Below are 27,075 nucleotides of genomic sequence, written 5' to 3' on the forward strand. Positions count from 1 at the left end.
AAGACACAACCTCCCAGGGCGACCATTGCCTTCCTTTGAAAGTCCACTCAGTTCTCACCTCCCTTCATTGCTCTGTCTGGGATTTGTGCCTTTGAGCTCAATTTCTCAGGATGCATTTAATCTGAGCCATTCAGCAAATAGAAGCCAGACCTGTGAACGACAACATTGAGTTACTGCATTGTTTTTGAACTGTAGTATATATGGTTGTAGTTTGACAACAGGAAGTGAACAAAGCCATTCAGTCCATGTTAGCCACGCTTCCGCAGTTAAAGTTGGAGCAAGAGGAAAGTTTAAGACGTTTTATTGGGATGGTTGTCTAAAGCGCATGCAATTTACAATATGCTTCATGTGTAGCTCCCTTCATCGGCAGTACTAAGGATACCTTAATAAGCCCAAAGTCTGAACAGTAAGGGAAATTTAGGTGCCCTTTGTCATTTGGATTCCATTACAAGTTCGAAAAGAATAGTTTACTCTTGGAGAATGCGACACCCCTGTTCTGTTACCAAGCAAGTTTTTGTCTTTCCTTTATAATAAAAAACAAACAAACAACGAACTATTATTGTTTCTTGTCCTCACAGGAAAAGGAGGCCATTGAGGCAGTGTCTGTAGGAGCTATTCTGTCCGATTACCAGAGGGTCCGTGTGGAAAATGTGTAAGTCAACAGCAAAGCTTACTTGCTCCTCTGAACTCAAGTAAGGCACAATCTGTGGTTCACCAAAGGAAAATGCTACATCCAGTTTTTCCCTCACTTGTGTGACTAAACTAAACTAAGACAGGGTTCTGTGTACTCGTACACAGTCACATGTACACACATTTTGTTTTGCTTATGCCATTTGTATTCAGGCTTGTTTTATGTTTCTCATCATTTTCAATATTTTTCTGAACAAATCTTTAAACATAAAAGAATTTTAACAATAGAAAAGCATTAGTTCTCCTTACTTTTTTTTTCCTTCAAGTTTCCACCAGCTTGGCCTCCTTTTGTTCTGCAGACAGCACAGCACTAAAGCTGTTGATTTAACAACACATACTAAATTTACTCACATGTATATGAAATAGAGACACAACCACATTTATTGGCACCACTGATAAAAGATTATTTCAATAGCAAAAATGTAAACTAAAAACCCAGCCCTTTGAGACCCATTATTTAATAGAATAAGAAATCTAACATTAAGATACATCTTTTATAAATGTGAAATTACATTGCACAGTTACTAGCCTTTGTACGTTGTTCTTTAGGAAGGACTTATGTTTTTTTCATAACATTATAAAATGTAGGAGCAAACATTCATTGACCATTCCTCTTTGCACAATCTCTTGATGCCACCAGATTACAGTCTTATTTAAAATGATCTGGTTCAAGATGCTATGCTTTATAACAAAGTCCCTGGGGTTCTTTGGCGAAGATGTGGGCCCATCGCATCATAGTATTTCACCATACTTGATAGTTTGCATGAAACAATTCCCATTTTGATCAAATCAAACTGGATCTTCCTTGTTGCAAAACAGCTCAATTTTGGCCTAGAGTTTAGCAAACAAGATTAAGATTTCTCACGAAGTATATTCAAATTAATAGTTGTATTTTTTCACATTTATTTTTCACTGTGAGATTATCCTACTGCTGCCACAATATGAGCTGAATTTCAGCACATTTTATAACAGAGATACCAACAAATATTTGTGCATGTGTAATAGATGCAATGCTCCCCACCAGTTCTTTGAGGAGTGGACATTTGTGAATATACAGTTTGACTCATGTTACCTCTGACTGCATGATGTAATACAACTCTTTAAATGGGGCTTTTTGTTTCCCATTAATAAGCCGTGAACTGTGGGCCTATCTGGGTGACAGATTTCATGTAAATAGATAAGGTGCTGGGCCAATATGGGGGTGTGACAATGTTCGGAAGTGGGCAGATATTCAATAATAACTACTTTGCATCTCTTTCACTTGTTTCATAGATGTCTGCGGCTTGGTCTGCAGCCCCTGGCCTACCTGTGGCGCCGAGACCAAGAGTCGCTGCTCTCTGAGATGATATCATCCGACCTACAGGCCATCCTCATCAAAGTTGCTGCTTTTGGTGAGATTTTTGCTTGTCTTTTGTTTGTGCCCCAGCCAGTTAACCTCTGTTCTAGTTGCCTGTTTCCCTCCTTTCATTTCCTTCTTCTTGAGGTGCCAAGCTGTTCAGAAACGCAAACTTTTTATAATGAAAGTTGGTGGAAAGAAGCGGTGTATCTAAAGGAAGACAAGGAGACGAGTGAAGTACTACCCAACCCATTAATCTGCGGCTTAGCGGCGGTGTTAAGACTTGCGCCAGCGGCAATGAATTGAACCAGAGAACAATATGAAAAGATAAGAAGCACAAAGGAGGCGGAGGGAGGTATTATTGTGGCGTTGTGTTAGGAGGGGTGGGTGGAGAGATGGTTGGCAGTTGAGAAATACTCACAGGTGATTGCCCCGCACATTAATGCAAGCTGTCAATAACCAGCGCATGTCTGCACCGTGCAGGAGAGGCTCACCTATGCGTAGCTCCATTTATGCGGTCCGTGAAGTGAAGATTAAAATCTCGGTTCTCTCATTTGCAGTCTTCAACTGCTTCAGCTCTGAGGGAAGAGGGTTACTATGGAGTCACATGCTCTCCTCTCGCCTGTTTTGGAGCCTGAGGACAGAAAGATCAGGTTACTGTAAAACAGTAGGGATAGAACAAAAGTTTTCCTTTTTTCTTCTCTCGAGTACATGATGTCAGGATCCGTACCTGTATCTGCTTGACAGTGCAGCTGGATTCTTTTGGGCTGTTCCAGTGATAAATGATTATTGTGGCTACAAATGGTTCTTTTTACTCTTAAATTACTTGCAGGGGGAGGTCATTATATACACACTGTTTACGTCCTGTTAAGTGCTTGTTGTCACCTTTGGAAGCAATCAGTCGGATCGGAGTCTGCAGCTGAGTGATGACCTGTGGAGCTGAGTATGTTTAGGATATTCTGCCTACCTTTCAACACTGCTTAGATAACCCCTCATGGCATGCACTTACAAAACCATTTATTGTTGGTACTTAAGTTGCTGCAGCCGACACTCATTTGTTATGTTAATAATAAATAAAAGGGGTTTGACAATAAAAATGATGGCCATCAAAGGAGAGCTGTTTTCAAGATTTTATTTTCTCGCTAAAGTAACCAAGCAGGAGAGATTTTGCTTTAAAATCAATTAAAGACATGATAAATTTAGGTTATCTTCTTTAGAATCAAATAGTACCGACTGATGAGGGCTTCAGTAGAACTGTCAAATGTGCTTTTGTTCAAATACAAAAGTAGTTCTTCGTCTTCCATTTATGGGCTAAACGTGAAATTAAATCAAAGAAATGTTTTTAAGAGAACAACTCACTGAAGACGTGTCGCCTTGTAACTCTCCTACCCGGCCAAGCTTTGTAAACCAAACACAACTTGATCTGAAAGCAAATTCCTCAAATTTTTTTGAAAGATTATAATTAGAATAGAAGATCACCTCGGGTGCCTTATGCGTATGTTTTGGCGTCCGGGCTGAAGATGTTTGTGTGCGTACGTGTCCGTGTGTGTTTTGGCTACAGGTAAAGCGAGCAGATCGTATCAGGCCTGACTTCTCACCTGTCCCAAGGCAGTAGTAATTAGAAAGGAGAGAATTGAATAGAGGGGCAAGCGCCAAAGGCATTTTAGGCAGCCCCCCCATAATTGCAGCTTTGGAGGGAGCAGGTCTGAGCAGTGAGGTGTGCTGCTTAGGGGAGATTGGATAACAGAAGGGCGTACCTGGTGGGCTTCGGTTTTTGTGTGTGGCAGAGAAAGAAAATGAGTCTTTGAGGGATTTACTTGTGCAGACCTTTAAAAAAAGATGGGGAAAAAAAAAAAAAAAAAAAAAAAACTTTCCTGGGGCAAAGGTTAAATTTACGTCTCAAATCCCAACCGCAACAGCTTATGATATTCTGTAGAAGTCTGAAATGTTTTTTTTTTCTTTTCCTCTGTTTGATTCTCAGAAATGAGAAATCATTCAAGATTTATTTTCCATCATTAGTTTTTCTAGTCGACCAAAATTCCACCAAGACTAGAAATCCTTGAAGCGCATCTCTCTGAATGCTCAAAGTCAGTCTTCTTCTTGAAAGTGTGTTTGCATGCTGATGACTGCCTAAAACCTTTTTTTATTTTTTTAAAGATGCCAACTGTCATAGAGGGGAGTAAGTTCAATCACCCAAGTTTATGCAAATGAATGCCAGGAAATGCTTCTAATTAAAGAAAAATGTGTTGTGTGGTTCTGAAGCTGTCTCTTTAAAATGCAATATCTCCTGAGCTGACCATGCTAATTGGCATTTCTAAAAGCTAGTATAAAATATTCATGTAATTAGATAATTGATTGATTAGTGCAGGTATGTATCAGGGCACAGGTTCAGCAGTTAATTGGTCCTGCCAGGAGTAATTGGCACGTGCGAAATCGAGGTCTGTCTGCATGAACTGGAATGCAGCCTTTAAGCTACCACAAAAATAATTTAATTTATCTTTCAGGACAATTAATAGTCGTGATAATGACTAGTAAAAGGTTTTCATGTTGAATAATTGAGTTCTTTTCCCCTCAGACATTGGGAGTCTTATGTTTTCTGATTATTAGATACGAGCTACAACTCGTATCTAATAAAGCTTAATTTTTAGAAGATAATTAAATTGACATTGATGTTATGTCACTTATTACAGTTTTTTTTATTGTCTTTTGATTTATTCCTAATTTATTCCTAATGAAATTGCTGTCACAGTAAGAAAAAAGTTGTCAGTCTCTTTCTCAAAGCTCAGAAATAGTTGCAAAATCTTTTAACAAGTATATAAAAATACCAAAATTTGGCAGTGTAGGCAGGTGCCAAGTGGAGAAACACCCTGCGGTTCCAGGAAAACTGTCTATCCACTGTCGTAGAGGACCATGCTGACTAGCCTGAGCATTCATGGTAGGCTCTGCTGTGGGGAAGGTGTTGCAGTACTGCAGAGCTAAAGGAAGGGCGTGAGCAGCGTATACGCTAGCATGATTGACAGTGCTAAGACCTTCCTCCATTGCTCCGACTGGTTGTTCTGTGAAAGACTGATCTATGAAAGATGTAGATCGGGTAAGTATGTGTGATATATTTTTGCCATATATCTTGTATCTGGTCGGTATAGCATATTACCGACCAGATACAAGGTTACAAAAAGGTTAAATGGTGCCCACTTCACTGAAGGTTATTTCTTTTATTTTGCTTTTCTTTCTGAAAATAAGATTACACCCTGATGGGATTGTAGCAAAGTTTATGCTGCCTATTATGCTTCTCACACCAACAGAATTTCAGATAAGAGCTTGACAAATTTCACATATCCTGTTAATCCTACCATGCTTTGTGCCATACCACTTCCCTCTCCTTCCTTATTTCATTTCTGTAATCATCTGTCTGCCTTGCAAAGATTAGGTGATAGTGAACAGCTTTTGTTTTGGCGAAGGATCTTTAAAAACGGTGTTTAAAGGCTGATGCGGCTCACCTACGAGGGAGGAGATGCTTATTTCACCCATTTAAAGGCTAAAATGTTACACATCATGAATCCAATTTTCTCTGCTTTTTCTCTCTAAAGGCAGGGATTAAAGCGGAGCTGTCAGCTCGCTCACCAGATCTTAAGACAGCCCGCGGATGTCGGCAATACTGTGCTCAGCTCAGTTTAGACAGTATCTTGAATCTCGCAGCTTTTTAATTTGGCATTAGGCTCAGTAAGCAAAATCACAAGAAGTTTTAATTAAATAGGTAACCCAGCGCTGCTGGGCAGCAAAAATCTACCTTCTCAAGGGTTGAAAGACTAATCGTGGTTTCTCAAAAGATATAGAGGAAGATAGAGGATAGAGGCCTGGAGATAATTGTGTCTGACTTTAAGAAGGATAGAAGTGAGAGGAGCCTTTTCTCCTGAGTGAACGTCTGTTGAGTAAACAAAAGTTGCTTTTCCATTGTTTCCATCGGATCCAAGTTTTTTTTCTTCAAAAAGCTTTTCATGCATAAAGAGAAAGTTTTGTATCTTAGTTTTTGACATTATTAACTTCTCTCTTTCTTGATCCTAGAGAACATTCCTGACCTATTGGATCACAGACAAAAGATCTCTTGTGATATAATTAAGGTTGTGAAGCCAGATTTTATGGATTCTTTGGGTTTGGCCAGACTGCACGTTTGAATCAGTTTTAATGAACATTAATGGTTTTTTACATAGGGGCAGTCTAATGATAGACTTCTTATGTCTACCATAAGATGATAAATTGAATTGCAATTAATATATATTTTTAAGAATTTTCCTTAAATTATTTTTATTATTTTCTCTGAGTGTATTAACAAATACCAATAAATTTGAAAATATGATTAAATGCAGTTAATGTATGCATTTTAGTGATTCAAAAGCTTTTTTTACTTAACTGTTGTCCTAAAGAACCGCATTACAAATGTGTAAGGCTGCTGTCGACGATTATTTTATTGCTATGATTACTTTTCCAATCAGATAGTCATTATTACCTAAATATATGTAGTAAATAGTTCATATAGTGCATTTTATTCTTATTAAAATAGTATCACAAAATATCACAATACAGCTTTAAATCAATATTGGTACATAATTAGTTAGTACTGGAATTATATGCCTTTTTGGTATTTGACTCACAATTCCTCAACGACCCATTGTATTTCTGTCACCTGTCTTGTTTTTAATGTTGTTTTATTCAAGCTCAGTTTAAGGAAACCTCAGTTTTCATCTGGTTTCCTTGTAAACCTTGTCGTCTTCTTGAATATTGCCCCCTAAATGCCATCTCCGTGCTTCTAAAAAATGCATTTAGTCATTACTGGACACTGAAGTTTTAAAGTTCACTGAATTTAACTGGACTTTTATGGGATAATAAGATGTAAAAGGCCCTTTTAAAAGAGAGTCATTCCTTTCAGTCTCTCTCAGGAAAGCTCGTGTCTCTCCAAAGAGTGGTCTTACTGTCTCTGGTGGCAGACTAATGGCAGCTTCTAGTGGGCTTATTTGGGTTTAATGTGGCATAATGAGGTTAGGTAATTGGGTTTAGGTCAAGTTGTAAAACAGGTTTAGAGGAGACAGAGATGTGGAGATCATGCAAATGAGTGGTGTTAGATCGCCAGTAGCCTGCGCTGATGGCTTCTTTAGGAGTTTGCAAAGCATATATTGTACAAGTGCAGCCTCGTTCCAGCTTCCTTCATGTACAAATGGTTTCAGTAACCTTAATTCCAACTGGAACATCAATTAGGAAAACACTCACACAAGTGCTAAGTGGTCTTTGGAGAAATAGTTCCACATTAATGCCATCTTGGTATGGTTTTATCACTCACTCCTGTCGTCGTAGGTTTCAGTCATCCCGTTCTCTCCTTGTAAATATCAAATTATGTGTCATATATTATTTAAGAGCTGGGAAGTTAATGAACACATTAAAAAACGCTGCACCCACCCTTAGGAGCTCGGAGCCAATTTTCAAAATTTGTTAAAAGGCATGACTAATTAAAGAGGATATTTTAATTGGATTGAATTTTAATGCTTTTCTTCACCCTCCTTATTACCTTTGTGGCGGGGTTAAGATGAGAGGATGTTGAGATTAGATATTCTCACACTAATTAAGACTACAGATCCCCTGGGAGGAGAATAAGGGCCTGCTCATTCTATCCTTCCACACCCTGTCTACTCTCCTTCTTTCCCCTCCTTCCTCACTACCATGGCCCTCCGTCTCTCCTCCCTGAAGCGCTGGACCACGGAGACCCACAGCAGACACGCAGCTGGGATTAAGATGAACGCGGGATGGGATGCGACATCCCTCCTTCACATCTCCTTTCCATTTTCCTCTCGTCTTCCGGCCGTCGCTCCTCATGGGGCCTGAAGATGACACATTAACCTTTGAGGTTGTCAGGCCATGAGAGACGAGAGATTCTCACATTAGGATTAACTTCATTTGTCTAATTAAACACATGACCATGCCAATGAGCAGGACCACGTGATCTGCGCTAGCGGAGGAGCTATATTCGATTTTCGGTGGAAATTATGTGGCCATTTTCCACAACTATCTTTATTACCGTGGTGTCACTGTCACCACTCTACGATTCACCCATATAGGTCATCAGTTACTTGTTAATGATCATGCCAGTCACAGGAAAACCATGTGGATAATGTACAGGTGCATTGAAGTAAATTGAAATATCATTGAAATGTCATAAAAGTGAAACTCATATACTATAACGATTAGTCACACATGCAAGCGCTCAAGACTTTATTCCTTTTAATTTTGGTAAACTTTGCTCTAATGACCTGACTCAGAGTGGTTAGGCACCAAGATGAAGGTGAGCCACAAAACACAGCTGTACCCTTTTTACAATGACTTACATTATGTTTTTTTTTTTTTTTTTTTTTTTTTTTCAGATTTCAACACTGAAAAGGTGCTAGGTGCAGGTTCAGCGTGGACTTCGGCCAAAACACGGAACGACTTGTCTAAAATATTAAATAAACATACCGATAACACATAGACTCCTCACAATCATGTACAGCATTGAATGAGTTCTCAGAGGTGCTTCACAGAAAAGGTGTGGCAGGTTGGGATGAGCAAAGAATGAAAACGGGGCGATCTGCATCATCCGCCATCTCCTCCTGGGAAGCCAGCCCAAATCTGCCCATCTTTTGGCTCCACCAATCAGGAGAGACACCTGACACCTGCAAACTCAAAATTACATATTCAGAAAAAAACAGCACCTTAAGATAGCAGCTGTAACTGTATTGATAACCCAACATGGTATATATTATAAAGGGCCAATTTTAATGAAGAGTTATCAGCAAAGTGATGTTCGTAATATACGCTCGACTTGTCCTCTCAACATTGCTGTTATTCCCGATTCTTGTGAAATGTTTTCTACAACACATTTTCCTTCCCTTCTTTCCATTCAAAATGCCCTTTTTTGGGGGCTGATGCAGTACTCTAATCCTCTGAGAAGCAGAACTTTGGGTTTTCATTTTCTGTCAGCAATTATCATTAGAAGTTGGAGAATTAAATCCTTGAAAAAAAAATGACTCCATGTTTAAACAGTCTATTCAAAAATGAGTTTCACTTTTACAATTTAATTCTAGAAATATATTATCTAGAACATTATTTTAATTCATTGAGATACTTCTGTAGAAAAAATAAGAAAAGCCATAATGAAAGACCATCAGCTGCACTTGTGTGACTTTACAATCGTACTGCTATTTTTTTAACTGTAAAAGTAGGAAAAAGGGCAAATACTTAGTTTGGAATTTCCTCAAATTTAGCATTTTATGTTCATGTCCTGTTATGTTTTTATTGTTCTATTCTTTGTCGTAAGCACCTGGTACTGCGAGCTTTGTTTTGTGTCTGAGCGGTGAAGAATGTGCTGTAGGAAATTGAGGGCTGCACTTTCTTTCTGGGTGAGATGAAGTTCAACGCTGAGGCCTCAAACTCCGGAGGCGAGAAGGCAAAATCAGGACTTCACCGTCTCAAAGGAGCAAAACCCCTCCAGGGGTTTAGGGAATTGTTGATTGATTTATTCTACCTTTCATTCCTAAATTAAACCAGTCAGGCTGTTAATCTGAATCCGAAGCAGCAGATTTTTATTGCTATAAACAGGAAGAGCGCATTTGTTTTTGTAAATTGTAAATTAAACGCTTTTGTCTTATTGTCTGGGGAGTGTGGGGGAGTGAGCCAGAGCATGCCACCACTCGGTATGCAGGCAAAACTGACCGGCACCTCTTTCTTTTCCCTTCTTCTTTTCTCTCCCATGCCTGTGAGTCACTTCCATGCACCATTTCAGGGGAAGGGGAGAAAAAAGGCAAATAAACACAATTTCTTTCCAGAGTTTATATTCTCAAAGGGAACTACATGTGCAGGGGGCAGGAGAGGGTGCATTGGGGGAGTTTGCGGCTTGCAATTGAAAATTGTTGCCTTTACAGAGAGAGATCTGTGTACACTACTTGCAAAGTCAAACAAATAGATCCAGGGTGCAGGTTTAGGAGTGTTTTTGTGAGACTGCCCGTAAACCTCCCTGCCTGTCATCTTCAATCACTAAGTCCGTTTCTGATCAGACCTTTTTTTTTCTCTCTCTCTCCCTCTCTCTGTTTGTCTGTGTGCATGGTGTTTGTGTGTGTGTGTATTGGTCTCTGTTTGTATTGCTTTGTTAATGTTATCCTGCATTTTCCATGCGGATGCCAGGCCTGGATCCAGAGAAGCACTTAGGAAAATCCCTGGCCGATATGCAGCCCTATTTGAAACAGGTCATACACTCTTAGATACCTTTCCAACAATCTGACCTCAGTACTTTGTGATATCTTAGTGTGCACATCATTTTTTTATTAGATACACATGTACTGTTCCAGTCAGAAGTTTACATACATTATCAGCAGCCTAAATTTGAACACATTTTGAGTATTAGAGAGATATTGGAACTTTTCCTCTTTTCATCTTCAATGATTTCTAAAAACAAGCAAACATCCTGCCATTGTGGCCAAACAGCTCAAGCTTTGTCTTGCCTGAACATTTATCTACCAAAGGAATTTAGTTTGGCCTTGTGGACAGTTTCAAATTCAATCGTTTACATGGTGATTAGGAACAGATGGCTCTTAGTCAGCAACTTCTCAGTCTGTTGATGTCAAGCTTTCTTCAAAGTGGACAGTGACACTGGTGTCTTCCAGCTTATGACAGATTTGGACCTTGCTGCTCTTGACCGTCCTAATAAATATCCTTCCACTTGATGTTGACAGACGGTTGCACATTGACTATATTGGAATTTCCACAAGGTTTGATTTTATACTGATTCTAAAATTGTGAATTAAGCTTAAGTCAGGTCCAAGGCAGAAAAATAACCCATTTAATAAAACCAATTCAGTTGTTCAATTTATAATGGAAATTATACCAGAAGCTTGTTGAAGGCTACAAAAGCGTGATAAAGGTGCAACTTGCTAAGGGAGATTTGTTCAAATGGGGATACACGTTTGTATTTGTGTAATTTCAATTTTGTGTGGACCAGAAAAAAAAACAACTATTTTAATCTCACCCAATCCTTGCTATCAGAATATCAATACATTAATATGACATTCATGCCCATGTTGAGGTTTTAGAAATTTCTGGCTGGAACTGTAAGTTACATAAACTTTTGTTTTCCTATTGGTTTGGATATTGTCGTGTAAAGTTGTCATCACTGAATCGTTATTGTATGTTGATGTTCGACAGCACAAATGCTAAAATATCTGCAAGCTGATTAGCATCCTTTTGCAGAAAGTTTTCCATACTGTGGCGTATTACTAAAATAAAATATTTTGCTTTGCTTTGAGCAGCTCTCCCACAAGTACGGAGTCCATATTTGTGGTGAGGGAGGTGAATATGAAACCTTCACACTCAATTGTCCGCTCTTCAAAAAGAAGATAGTGATGTGAGTAAACCAGCACAACGCTCAGTCGACAAAATGATTTTCCTCCTCCAGGTGTCTGGATGTTTTCTGGTTGTTTGCGCAGAGACGAAGCCGAGACGGTGATTCACTCCGCCGATGCTTTTGCTCCAGTTGGCTACCTGCACTTCACCAAAATGCACGCAGAGGACAAACACAGCGTGAGTCTGATTTCTGTTCATTGAAGTTGATTCACATACAAAGTCAATACCGTATCAATGGCTTTGCATGGAGACGTTTGACTCTGTGGGGTTGATTACGTTCAAGCAGCTCTCAGGGCCAAACGGTATACCAGAACACAACCCTTCGGTGCTTGGTAACTTTGTCGAGGAGCGGGGAAAAACACAGCTCTGCAGGGTAGGATCCAGATCAGCCTCCAGAAGGCCTTTCTAACTCTACTTCCACACATTCTAGCTCTTGGTCTCTCCTTTCATCTCCCGCTCTTGCTCCTCCAGCCCCACGTGGCCTAGTTTGACGTCTGCAATATTCGCCGCAGCCTGAAACGAGGCCCAGCTTAATAAACATGTCTGCTCGCATTAAGGCGCTTTGCATTCAGGTAGCTGGCTGAGCGGACACAAGCAAAGGGTTGTGGGGTAGGAGAAGAAATTGGCTTTTGGTAAATTGAAGGCTGAATTGGGCCTCAAATGCTCGAGGAGGACGACACATTTCCCTCTCCCTGCAGGGGTGGACGGCAAATTCTAACATTTCTTAAATTGTTCTTGAAAAGATTCAGTGAAGATAGATTATTTATGTTTTTTTTTTTTTTTCTTTGTTTGAAGTTCCCGTGTTTATTTAAAAATCATACTGGAGGTTCAGTTTGCATTTTCTGTGTTTACTGGAGTATTTTGTTGTCACACAGAAGGATCGAGTATGTGATTTGAAGACGCACACTGTGACATACACATGTCCCCTCGAATTTATATGCAGACATTTTTACATATGTACTGTATGTCTTTATTTTAGATGGGGGAGGGCACTGTTATAGACAGAAAACATACCCCCATCCAGCAACCCCTGCGACCCTCCAGCCTCACCCCCTTAAGCTATATATTTTTTTTCCTGCTCCCCTTGCAGCCACTTCCACCCCCAACATGCAAATAGACACTGCATGCTCCTGCGGCCCCTCTAGCCCCCCCTAGGTCGCTGGAGAAAGAGCAGGGAAAACCAGAGCCTACAAGAGTAAGAAAGGGGAGGGAGAGCGAGAGGGGCAGCAGCGGCGGTGGGGTGGGGGAGAGACAACCAGGGGAGAACCTGCCCTGGTTCAGCTTTCTGAAGCTCTTCTCGTCAGGGTGACAGATCTGCGGTGACACCAGCACTAGAGGAAACTGCACCAAGCTCAGGGGGTGGGGATGGACCACCATCATTTGCCCTCAGTTAATGCTAGTCAAGCTATTTTTCATGCTGGCCAGGAGAGAGGGGCTGAAGTATAATTAATTTGATTATCATATGGCCTAATGCGGCTGACAGGAGACAAGGGGGCGGGGGGGTGAACGAGTATCAGGCGGCGTGAGGGTTGCGCCGAGGAAATATGAAATATGTATTTAAACGCGTGGCACCCTTGCAGGATTTGGCAGGTAATATGTATGCCTTAGAGAATGATAATGATTTGTTATTTAAAGAAGTCGCAGGGAGCGGAGGCAAAGTATAAGCAAACAGCTGCAAAAAGAAAAAAAAAAAAAATATGGTGCAATCCAAAACATGTCTCACTGATCTAGTGTTGAGTCTTGACTGACAGCCATTATGATTGGATCTACAGTATCAGAAAACACCACACCCTGTTCGCCTGAACCACGAATATGTTAGCAAGTTGTTTCATATTCATTCACCTTGAAGTTATGCGCGTCTGGGTCCTTGTCATGTAAGACTGACGTGCACACACAGCCTGCTCGGCGGCGTACGTGGTGAGGTTGGTTAATTATACGGCGTTTTGTCTGCCATCGCAAACGGCTCCGCGCTCTTTGGTGGGCACTTGGCCTGATGTATTCCCCCGTGGTGCTTTATTTGCAGGATGCGGTGGCGAGAGCTTTGCCCCATGGTAGTTGTCCTTGCCAGAGCGCCATTGACAAGATGACTGAGGAGGTGGAATATGCTGATCAAGCTGAAGACAACCAGCACAAATTTACATCAAACTGTGACCTTAGTTGTCACTGGGGCCACGGTGAGATTCATTTGTTGTGAGACGTGTGCACGCAGACATGCATGCATGAGTGTGTATTTATGTCTGGGTGTGTCAAATGATATCTCTGTGCGGTGTGTGTTGCTGTGGATCGGTGTCGTGTGTGACCAGCATCATAATGCCGGAGCTTTTTGCATGGCGGTTTGACAAGAGTTGTCATTTGAGTAGCTTATTTGTGACGGCATCTGAATTAATTTCTTTGATGACATGAAATGAATATTTATGGCTTGTTTACGAAGGAACAAATATTTAAAGGTGTTTCAAAACATTATGATGAACCAAAACCTATTTAGTGGTGGGAATCCTAACTTCTTTGCTGCCTCTTCCCCCAGACAAGCCTCCATCCTGCTCCAAAAGGTGTTCAAGGGGCTATCAGTGGATCTCAGGCATCAATGGACTTTGGAGCCAAGATCTTGGGATTGAGGGCCAGACACTGGCAGCCTTAGCTATGCTTCAAGGTAAAGGAAATGTCGACAAGAACAAAAAAAAAAAAAAAAATCCTTCACACTCCTTGAACTTATTAAACACCTCAGTCTGCTGATGCCCCTAAATAAAATCCAACATAGCCATTTGCCACATCTGTGCGATTTAACGTCATTTGTTGAAAATTGAGGTTCGCAGAAGCTCACTGTCGGATCTGATGAGTCTTGAACTATTTTGTGAATAAGAATGGACAAAAATGTATGCTGTGCACATCTGACGTACTGCTCCACCTGTCATTCCCACTGTAATTGTAGCAAAAAGTCGTTCTACAAAACATTCAGTCAGGCAGGCTTAATAGAAATACACTGCATATTTTTCAAAACAACCAACTTTTTTTATTCCTGCTTTCCAATTTTGGACTGATTAGTATTGGTCTATCACTTGAAATCCCAGACCAATATTTACTTAATGTACTAAAAATTCAGATTTTGATATCTAAAAAAAACAACAAAAAAAAACGTTACTGTTCTGGTGAGCTCTAAATAAAGGTGTGCTTGTGTTGTGTTAACTGGACACAAAACAAGATAAACAGCAGACCTTTAAAACTTCATCTTGACTCAGCAGCACTTCTTAACTCCTCAGACAAACTCAGTGTGTCACAGATTCTGTCAGTCAGATGAATGGGAGATGTAGCTGGCCGCTGTACAAGGACAAGCGTTTTAATCCAACACAGAACCAACTGTTTTTCAGACACACAGTGCAACCATTTTTGCCCTGCAGAAGTTTTTATAGTGCACACTTTTTCCCCCGCTGCATCTCTATTTTTTTCTTTCTTTCTTTTTTTTTTTTTTGATGGAGATGGAAGAGCAAAAGATGAAAAGCATATTTAATGTTTATGGTGGTGCTTGGCTGATCAGCCCCTTCACAGAGACAATATTAAACAAGTTAATATTTAATGAACAGCTTCTTTGTATGGGGGCAAAGTAGTGTGAGATGCTAGTGTTGGCAAAGGAAAAACAAACTTGAAGCTCTTTCAGATGATTGTTGGGAGAGAGGGAGGCCTTGCTTTGAGCCAAGGAGCTTGTATTTGTATCCAAAGCCTCCAATATGCACACCGGATTGCTTTCAGTGGAGGGGGCCACCAGTACTGCTGCTTTATACTTAAAGCCAGTACTTTAGTTTGAGCATGTGTGACTCAGAAATGTATTAAAATAAGAGCAGGAGGTAAAACAAAGAATGTTTTACAAAAGAAATTATGTTGAGACCGAGCATTAAAGCTAAGTACAAGACTTTAGAGATTTTGCCATATGTTTATAGATTTGGTTTGTTCAGTCCAGGCAAGATTTTCTGACTTTGTACTGTGCTGTTGGTAATGTCTAAAAATATTATGCATTTTATCAGATGAGTTGCAAAACAAGGCTTGGAAAATGAAGGACATCGTCTTGGTTCATCTCTATGTGAGGAACATGGAGGATTTTGTTTCTCTCAATGCAGTTTACAGGAAATACTTCAACATAAATCCCCCAGCCAGGTAAAAGCTTCCCTTTCTTGCTTTATATGTTTACATTCTTCAATTTTGTCATATTGCTTTTGTTTTGTTATGTAGGGTTTGTGTCCAGGCGCCTCTGCCTGCCGGACAGCTGCTGCAGATGGACTGTCTCCTCCATGACTGGACCGAACCCCTGGAGGAAGGTTGTTTCCGCCACAGAGAAGCCCTTCACGTCCAGAGCCTCTCCCACTGGGCCCCCGCTAACATCGGGCCGTACAGCCAGGCCTTCAAGGTGAGGTTCAGGGACCTCCACTGAGGATACAAGGGTGCAGTGGTGACAGAATACTTTTGAGGGTAACAAGAAAGAAGAGTTTAGGATAACGTTTTTATGGTTGATTCACAGTTTTGATGCACAGTGGAAAATAATTCATAGTCCTGCCATATTTAGATAGAAAATAATTTTCATAGTGATTTAGCTTGATTGAGATTTTTTTCTGACAAAGACAACATTAAAATTGAGGACCTGCGGCTCCTTCTCGCATATGAAAAAGTGCAAAATAAAAAAAAGAGAGAGATCTGCACCTACCAACGTGGAACGCTGATGTAGGAAATGACAGACTCACACGCATCATTTATAGAAACTGTTTCCTATTGAAAACTTTTTTCCTGCCTTTTTATTCTTCCTCTATTCATATTTTAAACCCTCACTGATACTGAAAACAGCTCGCTTCATATCTTCTTCCCTCAGTAAAAACTTTCCTACCAAAGAATGTTCTGGGAAGTGCAACCTGGTAGTGCTCAGGTTACCATCTGCTGTTTGGGAAACAAAAAAAAAGACTTTATTTGGGGATAGCGATGCTGAAGATCGGATAATTTTCAGATTTTTATTTTTATTTTTTAATGCTAGTTGCCTTTATTGGAATCCTCAGGAAATGAGCGAGGAGAGAAATGGAAAAGAAATGCAGCGACGGTCTCATTCACACAAGTATTCCAAGCTCTACCTCTATGCCACACACCACCCCGCATTTCACTTATTGTGTGATGGATTTTTTACTTGAGTAGTTTTGTCTTTATCTTTTACCATGTGTCCTTTCTAAAATGGCTAATGTGCACCTACCCTTTGCACTTGTTTATAAAGCAGCATGTCTTTGTCTCTCATATTGTTTCAAACCTTTAAAGAATGTGAAATTCAAAGGCCAAGCAGAGGAAGTGTGGGCCGCGGTTGCATGGTTGGCTTGGTGTTGTGTTTACCCAGTGTGTATTATATAGGATTACACTTGTCAAGGTACTGTCAACAAGGATAGTGTCCATCTCCTCCACACGTCCTTGATCCTTCAACCAAATCCATCTGTGAGTGAGAACATGTGTGGATTAGCCATTCGCTCGGGTCCTGACGGGCGTATCTCAGCGGTCTGTTGCTGAAGCCGAGTTTGGATTCCTGAGATCTAACCTAAAGAGTTTGGTTTGTTTTTAGCATGCCAGCAGTGCTTGAAATCTTCAATGAAGCCTCATCGAGACATAAAATTGAAGTCAGCTGCGTGCAAGTACTTTTGCCACGAGAAAAAAAAAAGTTTAATCTCTCGCTCATTTAATTATAATTATATTCGCTATAATTTGAGCAAACTACAAAGAGGAGTGCTTACTCAGAGCTCTGCGTGGCTCTTCACACAACCCCTGCATGGTCTCTCAATGTGTCTACTCCCCTTTACGCAACAATGGCTTAATTTGATCAAAAATGTATTAACAACTCTTCAGTGCAGCAGAGAGTTTTACATATTGATACAATTAGCCTCTTGCTGTGAGCAAGCACGCAGCTCACCCACCCCCACTGTCTCATCACGGCTCTGCTGTGATTGTCTCGATCTTAACGACAATGTTCCTCGTTGCTCAGAGGAGCACAGGGACAGAAAAACCTGTGGCCACATGAAACAGAAAGTGCCTCCAGTCCACATATTTAGGATGTAAAGGTTTCAACTGTACTCAAAAATGAATCTGTAATCTTAAGCACGTCTTCGTAGTGCGTTATGTGGAGATGAGTGAAACCTTAATGGAGGAACAAATTGAGCTCCAGATTCCTTAGCTTGGCAAGTTCTGGGTAATTGTTTACTTTATTGTTTACCAGTCGGGGGATGAGGGGGGGTAACCAGTTGATTCAGCTAAGTAGGGCTTTAAGCACTATGTTTATTGTCCTGCTATATTGGGACCAGTTTGTTCCTCTGCTTCTAATGATCTGAGAGCGAGCACATGGCTAGTGACAGAAAATGGCCCTGCAGAGTCTAACCACGGAGGACCGCCGCTGGTGGAGGGATAGAGGAAGTGCATATCGGATTGGCATGTGATGGATGCTGGACCTTCAAACCCCATCCATCCGTTCGTCTGTCTGCTTGGCTTGTCATGTCTCTCAGCGTCAGCTCTCGGAAATGGCAAGCTGACTCAACGTCGACTTGGTCTGGCAGTATGACAGATTCGGATCTGACTTGATTTAGGGAATTAGTTAACCTTTTTAATGTCAGAGCTGGGGGGGGGTCTCTTGGTGTATTGGGCACTGATATATTGGAGCCCATCAGTTTACTTTAAAGCCGCAAGCGGCAAAGATAAAAACTGTAATTTAATTTATGATTTGATTTTCACTCTGTCATATTGTTCTTCACATGACTGACAGTTGTTTTTGTGCATCCCAGTGTAATTATATCAAATTATTTGTGAGTGTGAGGTTACTGAAGTTCTTGGCATAAATTGTTTTGTTTTAGCAATAATTTATGTTATCTAAGTATCTTTTTAAAATTAATATATTAGTCATAAAAAGTTCTGAGAATGTTAAATGTTTTCAAGCTAGTTATCAAGCAGTACAGTAATTAATCATTCAAAATAGTTTAAAAACTTTTTATACATGGGAACTTAGCATCATCATTGACTTGCAACTTTCACTCTTCCTGCATGAAGACATAGTGACAATCGCTTGCCAGATCCTTAACAATTATTTAATACTTTAAATTATTTATATTTAAAGTCATCTTGACACAATCCATATTGTGGGATTCTTTCAAAGGAAAGTTTTGTGTTAGATTTAATGTTTGTGACTGAAGCCAGCTTTTGTTTTTTGTTTTTTGTTTTGCCACCAGTACTCTGCTTTTTAATTTAAATTTAGAGTAATTAGGAATGATTGCTCCTATAAGTAGGCAGATTAATTAAATTGGTTTTATCACAGAGTTGACAACAAGAATCTCAAGCTGCACACCTCCCTCCATGTCTATTTAAATTGATTCTGCCTATTTGGTCACATTCCCTTTGGAGGCACATTTACAGAGGTGAACACAATAGCCCAGACAGGACTGAATAGAAGGACTATCAGTTGAATGGTTGTTAAACATCTCCTCTTTCCTGTTAAGGCAAGTGGCTCACCCTTGGGATATTTGCTGGGAAATTATACTCACTGATCACATTCTGCGGGGTGCGTTTAGGGAGCTGCCTCAGGTTGCTATGGTGCCTGCCGATGCTTTTGCCGGGGTCTCCTAATTGTGAGTGACAGTCAATACTGTGGGATATTGTCTTGAGCAAGCCGCTGATGGGATTTGCATTGGGTTTTGAAAATTGTCAAAATGGACCGCGAGGCATCAGCAGTTATGTGGATCTGACGCTGCCTGTTAACGTCAAAGGGAGGGGCGCGTTGAGGGAGGTGGTGGGATTTGAATAGTCTTCTCATAGCAGTCTAAATATCCGAACACAAATTAATTAAACTTTGTCTGTGGCCTTGTGGAAGTTGAGAGGTCAACCTGAGTGATGGTGGGCCAGCCGTTATGGAGAGGAGAGCATGCTTGAAAAGGAATGATGTGTGGAGGTTTCTGTCCTGGTTAAAGCCCAAGGGTTATTTACATAAAGACGGGGACAAATTAAATGGGAAAGAGGCCTAATGATCCTTAAAATAAATAAACATTTTACGTAGCATAATGTCACACTGAAAAATGCTAAAAATCCAACCTTTAATTTGAGTGCAACATACAAGTATTAATATCCCTAACATTATCCTTCAAAATAAGTGCAATATTTTAATTTATACTTTAATTTTTTGAGTCGGGCAGATTGTCCAATAACTTGTAATTAGTAATCCAGGACTTTTTTTGTCCCTGGAGTTTAATTATGACATGACACAGAGGCCTCTTTTTTTTTTAGCCTCCAGCGACAAGACTGCATGAAAACCCATGTCTGTCGTATAAGCCTGCATAGTAAGGAAGTGAGGAAAACCTGTCTGTAAATTGTAACAAAGCACATTGGGGTTACCAATTCTCCATAGCAACCATCAGATGCTGTCTACATGCCCACCAGTGTTTTGGAAGTGTCACTAACATAATTTTGCGACTTTTTCCAAACTCTGCTGGAACTCTAACTTGAACCATGAGTTGGGTTGTTTTGGAAGAGAAACAGACCCATGGCATGAAGATTCTTCATCATACCTAACGGTGAACATAAGGGACTTTTCCCACATGTTTATGTTTGACTGATTTGGTCAGAAAAGGCTTTTTATTGGCATCATTTCCAAAGAAATGGTTGGCATGTAGATAATGGTTATTGTGATTTTTTTTTTTTTTTTGCCAGTCTTTGCTGCAATTCTCTAACAGTGAGCTTTAGAGACTTTGTTGTTTTTACACCTGTGTCCATTTTTCTCTCTGAGATGAAAATGTGAAAAGTCCCATGTGCTGCCTGTTAAGTACGGTGAAAGATCTGTGATGCTCTGGGTCTGTTTATCCTCCAAAGGTTTTGGGAACCTGTAAATACCCAGAAGTTTTACAAAAAAAAATGCTGGTCACAGATGCTTTTCTTTATGTTTCAACCTTGTGAAATTCTACATGAGAAAACAAAGTGCTGTTCTATTTGCAAAAAAAATAGTCGCACTTTATTAACCCTATGAGTTTCCCTAATTGAAGCATCACATATTTTCTTAAGGCAATTAACTTCCACTAAGGAAATTTTCTCAAATTAAATTCTCTAAAATGCAAATGTCAGATACTGCAATATATTTTAAAGCATGTTATACATCTTTACAAGGGGTTCAACGAATAAAATGTATCTGTGCCTGTAATCTTAAGGGACGAAATGTACCAGCCAAAGTAGCACCTAAATTTAGTGAGTCAGTACTTACAACAATTCAGCATTTTCAAGTTTAATTGTTTGCACAAAAGAACAACAATGAATAGCAGAAGTTTAATGTATTACTTTAGATTGATGGTTTGAATGTTCTGCTGAAAAACAGCTAGCTTGCATAAAACAGCAACACTTTTTCTACCACCAGCTCATCAAACACGCACACACACACACACACGCACGCACGCACGCACGCACACACACACACCTTGTCCCCTTCTCCCCAAACTTCCTTAACCCACATCTAAAGTCTACATCTACTTCAATTATCACAGAAGAGTAATTAGCTAAAAAACTGCGTGTGCATGCATCTGCGTTCAGGGAGGTATTCATGCAGCACGAACAGATTAATTAGGACGTTTAACTTCATTTCTAATACAACAAAATTAATCCAATAAAGTATGAGGCATCTCAGAGGAGGTGCCTGTCAGCATCTGATGCCTCTCCCCTGTTTGCCATAATCTATTAAAACCTTGCTTTTATCTCACCTCTCCCTTGTCATATTTTATGGATTTTTTTTTTTCATAAACCCGACCCATACTTTATAAATGTCTCAATTTTCTAGTCTATTAACATTACTTCAAATGCGCTTGATAAAAGAGGAGGGCATGCGTGAAATAATGCACCAATAATACGAAATGCTGGAGGCTAAAAAACAGTAGGGGCGGCTCTCCGGCAAGCACGCTCAGACAATGCAAGGGGATGTTATCAGGTTTAATAAAAGAACAAATGATCACTTCCAACTGAGGAGGAGGGGAGATACGCCAGGGGAAGAAGGGGTGGGCAGAGGAGGAGAACAGTTGTCGAGTAATTGAGCTGATGAAAAATGAGGTCTTGAAGGCTCAGCGGTTTGAGAAGTTGGGAGATTGAAGGCTACTCAAAGCTGCGGTGTTCTTTAGCACGTGTAGTCACTTGCTCCAATTCGCAGCAGAGGAAGTAACCCAAATTTGTTTTTCCCCCTTTTCTCTTCATTGGAAACATAAGCAGAATAGGCTCGTTGTTTCATTCCTGAGTGCCTGAATTGTGCGCTGCTCCGTCTGGGGAGAGCCCGGAGAAGTTTTGACTGACAGTCAGGCTTCACCTCAAAGCTTTTCCACAGCGAGCATTGATTTTGTTTCTTTCGCTGCGCATCACCTCTGTAGTATCTCTGTAAGTTTGTTCCCAAACAACAGGGTCAGCTGTCTTTACTTGAATTAGACAAATAGGAAACAGTTTGATCAAACCAGTTAGACCCGAGCACAGACTTGAGTCTGCTTCAAGGCCTCTGGCAAAATGTTTCAGAGACAGTCGGACACACACCCATGTGTGACAAGCTGTATGTTGTTTTGTTTTTTTTTACTGTTAAAATTGTGTACCTATTGGAAAAATGTGTTTTTATTTTCACAAAACAAATAGTTTTCCAACATCTCAAGTTGTGTTTTTAACAATAGCTATTCTCTGTAGAATTATCTGGTTTAGATTTGATCAGTTTAAAGGGCAACACATGCCACAAGCAATATTAATTTCTTTTTAAGCAACCCACTAGCTTTGCTTCCATTTGGTGGCCGATTCTTCATGGTGCTGTGCCCAGTTTGTTATTCCTTTAGAAGCAATACATTTTCTCATAATCCAGCTAGGAAGTAAAGAGCTTCATATGATGCATTAGAGGCCAGTGTGTTTTTTCCCTTTAAGTGTCTTACATTTTGAACTAAATATAATCAAAGCATCCTAGACTGATTAAAAAAACTGAGAACCAGTTCTTTAGGTTAGTGTCATTAGGAGGCTCAAAGCAGATACCGTAGGATCGTAAGCAGCTAGCGGCTGTGTGGTCTTTGTCACTATCTTACTTTTTTTTTTTTTTTTCTGGGTACCACAATTGCTGCAAGGTAAATAGCTTAAACATTTTTAAGGCTTCTTTAATTCTAAAGCAACTAAATGTGGGCAGCCAACCCAACAAAAAGTTTTTATTATTGGACTCTGTCAGCACAACAGATACTTCAAAATAAGAGTCTGAAAGAAATATACAACCGGGTGTCTGACTTAAATCTCTCACCTTCACGTCCGGGGCTGATAATAGAAATGTTTGCCTGAGACTTATTTCTCCAGAAGAAATCACCTGCTGACATCAGCTGGATTGTACTTTGTGAGACGGGCGTTAACAAGAATTATCGTGACATTTTAATATCACGAGATGTTGTCACACCCTAGCGTAATCCATGCAGTCACATCACTCCAAACAAAAACAGGCACAGCATAAGTTTTTTAGATTAATTTACACGTAAATATTTGGAGCAATTGAAACCTTTATACGACGTACCGTCACAAATGTTTCCCTCTCTCTTTTGGTACGTCTTAAGAAATGTTTATCTGTTTAAACACGTGGTCTTTGCCTTGAAACAGTTCTGGATCAGTTTAACTTGGATTTGGGATAGCGTGCCTCAAAATGCAGAGACATCTATGAAACAAGTCAAACCACCCCACCTTTTTAATCTGATGAGGGGGCAGTTTTATGTGAAGTGGTAGACAGCAGCAAGGATAATTATTTTGCTGCTATCCAACCAATATCCTCTGAGCCTCCCAGCCCGCATCTCTCTTTCCTCTCCTGCTGTGACGGAATGAAGGCTGAACCGGCTTGGCAGTCATCATTTTCAGAAAACATTGCCTCCTTTTTTTTTTTGCCTTGTTGTTTTTGGTACAATATCCTGCCACTGCTGCAGCTCCATCATGGGCGCAGGCTGGTATCAGCTTGTACCAGGCGAGGACAGGGGAAGGACTGGATCTGTCAGAGCGCATCGGCTCTCAGGCGGCGGCGTTCGCCTGTGCTGTGCCTCCGCCTCGGCCCCTGCCACACTCCGACTCATTAATGGGTCTGGCCTTGACAACTGATCCTAATTGTCTTTGAACAGCTCTTCATGTATTATTGGTGCCTGACTGCCTTGGTTCATGTCAACAGACCATCGGAAGTTGGGACAGGATAGCTATCGTGCCTCTTTCTCTTTTGCACGTAGAGTACAGACAAAAACAAACGAGATGCACGCTGTGTATGTGTGGACATGTAGGCTTCTTGCAAGTGGGAATTGGATGGCACCTACATAAGGATTGTGCCCGGGAACAATTACCGGTGTGGATTTATTGAAGGTCTTAATAATTTTAGATTTTAAAACCACTTGATTGTTCCAACAGTTTAAGCTAATTTTAGTAAGATGCCAATCAATCAATCAATCAATCAATCAATCAATCAATCAATCAATCAATCAATCAATCAATCAATCAATCTGTTTGTTCGCCCGATTTAACAAATTTCATCATTATTTTACAAATGTGTTCTGTTATAGCACTTACTATGGAAGGAAAAAGAAAAATAATAATAATAAAAAAATGATAGGGTCGCAAGATTTTTTTTCCAGTTCTGCCCCTCCCTCACCTGTTACTGTGGACTGCAAGTCAGCTGACTAAAAAGTAGACATAATTGGGTGTTTGGGGAATATTTTTACCCCCGACTTGTTGCTGGGGGCTGCCTGTCAGCTGGGTGAATGAAGGTATGTTCCTCTTGCTTGCAAGAAAGACATTTTTCTTTTTTTTAGGAATAATTCTGAAAAGAAAAAAAAAGCATGGATAGTCGTGGTTTCAAAACTAAATTAGCACCATCCATCAATTAAAGTAGCATATTGAGAAATTAATTGATTAATTTTGTAACCCTATTAAGAGCAGAACATCAAGATAAGAATTACCTTTTAGAAATGACATAATATTAAATATGCTATGTTTTGCAAAAGTAGAAATAATTATTTATTTTCTATCTTAAATGAAAGCGAACAAATCAATTTTGTCTTTACATTTTTCTGACAAGTCTACATATGTATGTAGGCATTTTTATTTAAGATTATGATGCTTTGATAATCACCTTCTCCTAAATACCCACAGTTTGTGTAAAAGGGATTATGTTGTTCTTGTCTTCATTCATGAAGAGATTGCACCAAAACATTCAATTATATTTTGATTAATGCAATCAATTACAGTGTTTGAATATAATTACATTTGATAAATGATCGACACTGCTTTTTAATCTGAGGAGAGCGCATGTCGCATTGGTGTGTGCGAGAGTGTGTGTTTGAGAAGATCCTTGTTTGCTTCTCACTTTGTCACTGCTGATGAGCTGTGGGGAGGGGAGGGGTGGGGGGCAATGGTTCAGAGACATCAAGAAGGCATCTGAAAAGCATCATGTAAAGATCCCACCACCGCAGACATCTGCCAAGACACTCACGCTACTACAATTGCAATCGCAAACACTCAGTCAAAACACATCAATTATTTGTAGTCCCGTTTGTGAATTATTACCCCTTACCCAACTATTTACTTCCCATTTCAACCCTGTGATTCGGATCCAGTAAAAGGAGCGGTGGGATGGCTCTGCATTTTTTTTTTATTATTATTTTTTTATTTGTACAATGTAATAACCGAATACCAGATGCATAGATAAAAAGCATAGCAGCGTGTCCTGTCCACTCCCATCAATGTCTCAGAATGGAGAGATGTATGACCATCCCATTACTATGGTAACTAGCCACTATATTCAGAGCTGCCCGGGTGTGTTTCTTCCCCCTGCAGTGACGAGAGGGCATAGCTGACAGGGCCTGCCTACACACATACACATGCACACACACACGCACATACGCAGTAACAAACAAATGAAGACGATCTGCAAGAGCTTTCAACATGTTTGCCACATAGAGACGAAACAATATATCAACCCCTACACAAATAATTTTGCAGACATATAGACTTTAATCTGTGGTAGCAATGGAAATGTTTTATTTTTATTGTCTTGAAAAAACATAGCTTGAACTAAAAGCAGATGCCAAATGTTTTTTATTTTTAGTAGTTTATTAATGTACTGTTGATTTTTAATCAAAAATAAAACTTGGTGAATGGTTATGAGAAAAAAAACTAGAGCTGCATACAATCATTACTTTAAACTAAAGAATGTTTCCTGTTGCTGGTGCATTCAGTGTCTTTTTCTCAGTCTCAAGCGCTGTTATGGATAACTCCTGTAATTACTGTAACAGCACTTCGACAAATTATAAATTTTAACCATCTACTGGCATTTTGCTCCAACATATTACTACCAAAAATTACAGTATCAAATTGCCACCTTCAGAAATTTATATATATATATATATATGTTATTTTATCTCGACTACAGATGATTCAGGAGAACGTAAGTGTTGATGTTTCACTGAGCCTCTCGCTTCACAATGAATTTCATGTGAAGCAGTTCGTCAGAGTATTAAATTTTAACTTGGGCTATTCACGTTTCAAATGCTGTTGTCATCAAAGCATGCCTTGCTGCGGTAAAAAAAAAATGCTGCAGATGAATGATTTGCTGCCTGCTATTTTTTTTCCTCCCAATATACCAGCGCATTCACTTTTAACATAAATGTATCATTCATGCTGTACATTTGTAATAAACAGGAAGTTTATTGTGGCCTGGAATGTTATGCAGTAGAGATGTTAAGGGCAAGGGCTCATCCTCCCGATATGGACTAGACAATATTTACTACATGTCAAAATTTATTGAGCTGAATCTGATGCACTGAGGCAAATGTTAATATTTGCTGTATTTTTCATATGGGATTCAGTGCATTATAGGGACTCTACTATATCACTTTGCTGTTGTTGGAATATTGTTAGATTTTATTATATTATAAATTATGTATTACAGGAAAAATATACAAATTAAATTTATAAATTATTGTTTAAGTCTTATCTTTCTTTACTTATTTTTTTTTTTTTTTACAAAAAAATATGTTTTTTAATTATCACCCCTGCCAGTGTTTCTTTTCCATATGGATTTACAAAGAAAAAAAAAAGAAAAATACATATCCTGTGTGTATATTTTACCAGATTCACCAAGGTATTATTAGTCATTACATTTTTTATATGGTTTTCAGCGTACTTTATAATGTCTCATTTCTTTTTAGGATGTTATATATTTATGTAGTTTAGGATTTTCCCTCAAAAGACAAAAAAATCAAACAAAAAAAAAATGGAAGTGAATCCAAAGGGATTGTCGATGTTCTCTGGTCAGCCTCTCCTATGTTATGCTGTATTCTGTCAGGCTTTTTAATGTAGTCATACTGCCATCTGTTGATCAGAAAATGAAATGCATGTCTCTACCGACACTGTATTTACTGTATTGTTGTAATTGCATTATTGATCATGTTTTTAGGCTGTTAATCTTTTCCTTGTGAGTTTTGGACTAAACACTTTGTCCACAAAAATGGTGTGAGAAAGGGACACTGGGACAAGTTTAGAGAGTGTGTTTGTCTATGTCTTAATTTATTTTAGATGCAGGCCTGAACAAATTAATTTATTAGATGAATAGCTATATATATATATATATATATATA

At 39.6% G+C, this 27,075-nt stretch overlaps 1 protein-coding gene across 2 annotated transcripts in view; it reads left to right on the top strand.

Moving 5' to 3' along the window:
* dph6 (diphthamine biosynthesis 6) overlaps positions 1-27,075 on the top strand; it is a 77,795-nt gene that overhangs the window by 29,411 nt on the left and 21,309 nt on the right. For both annotated transcript variants that reach the window (XR_477963.2, XM_007576212.2), the window contains exons 4-12: positions 579-652; positions 1,963-2,081; positions 10,229-10,290; positions 11,350-11,444; positions 11,527-11,620; positions 13,467-13,617; positions 13,968-14,093; positions 15,460-15,589; positions 15,665-15,839. Coding sequence is in view for 1 of the 2 variants with exons in the window: in XM_007576212.2 (XP_007576274.1) it covers positions 579-652; positions 1,963-2,081; positions 10,229-10,290; positions 11,350-11,444; positions 11,527-11,620; positions 13,467-13,617; positions 13,968-14,093; positions 15,460-15,589; positions 15,665-15,839 (1,026 nt within the window). In the remaining variant the exon portion in view is untranslated. The remainder of the gene's footprint in view (positions 1-578; positions 653-1,962; positions 2,082-10,228; positions 10,291-11,349; positions 11,445-11,526; positions 11,621-13,466; positions 13,618-13,967; positions 14,094-15,459; positions 15,590-15,664; positions 15,840-27,075) is intronic.

The sequence above is a fragment of the Poecilia formosa genome, unplaced genomic scaffold (assembly GCF_000485575.1).
Source record: "Poecilia formosa unplaced genomic scaffold, Poecilia_formosa-5.1.2 Scaffold8, whole genome shotgun sequence".
In the NCBI taxonomy this organism is placed as follows: Eukaryota; Metazoa; Chordata; class Actinopteri; order Cyprinodontiformes; family Poeciliidae; genus Poecilia; species Poecilia formosa.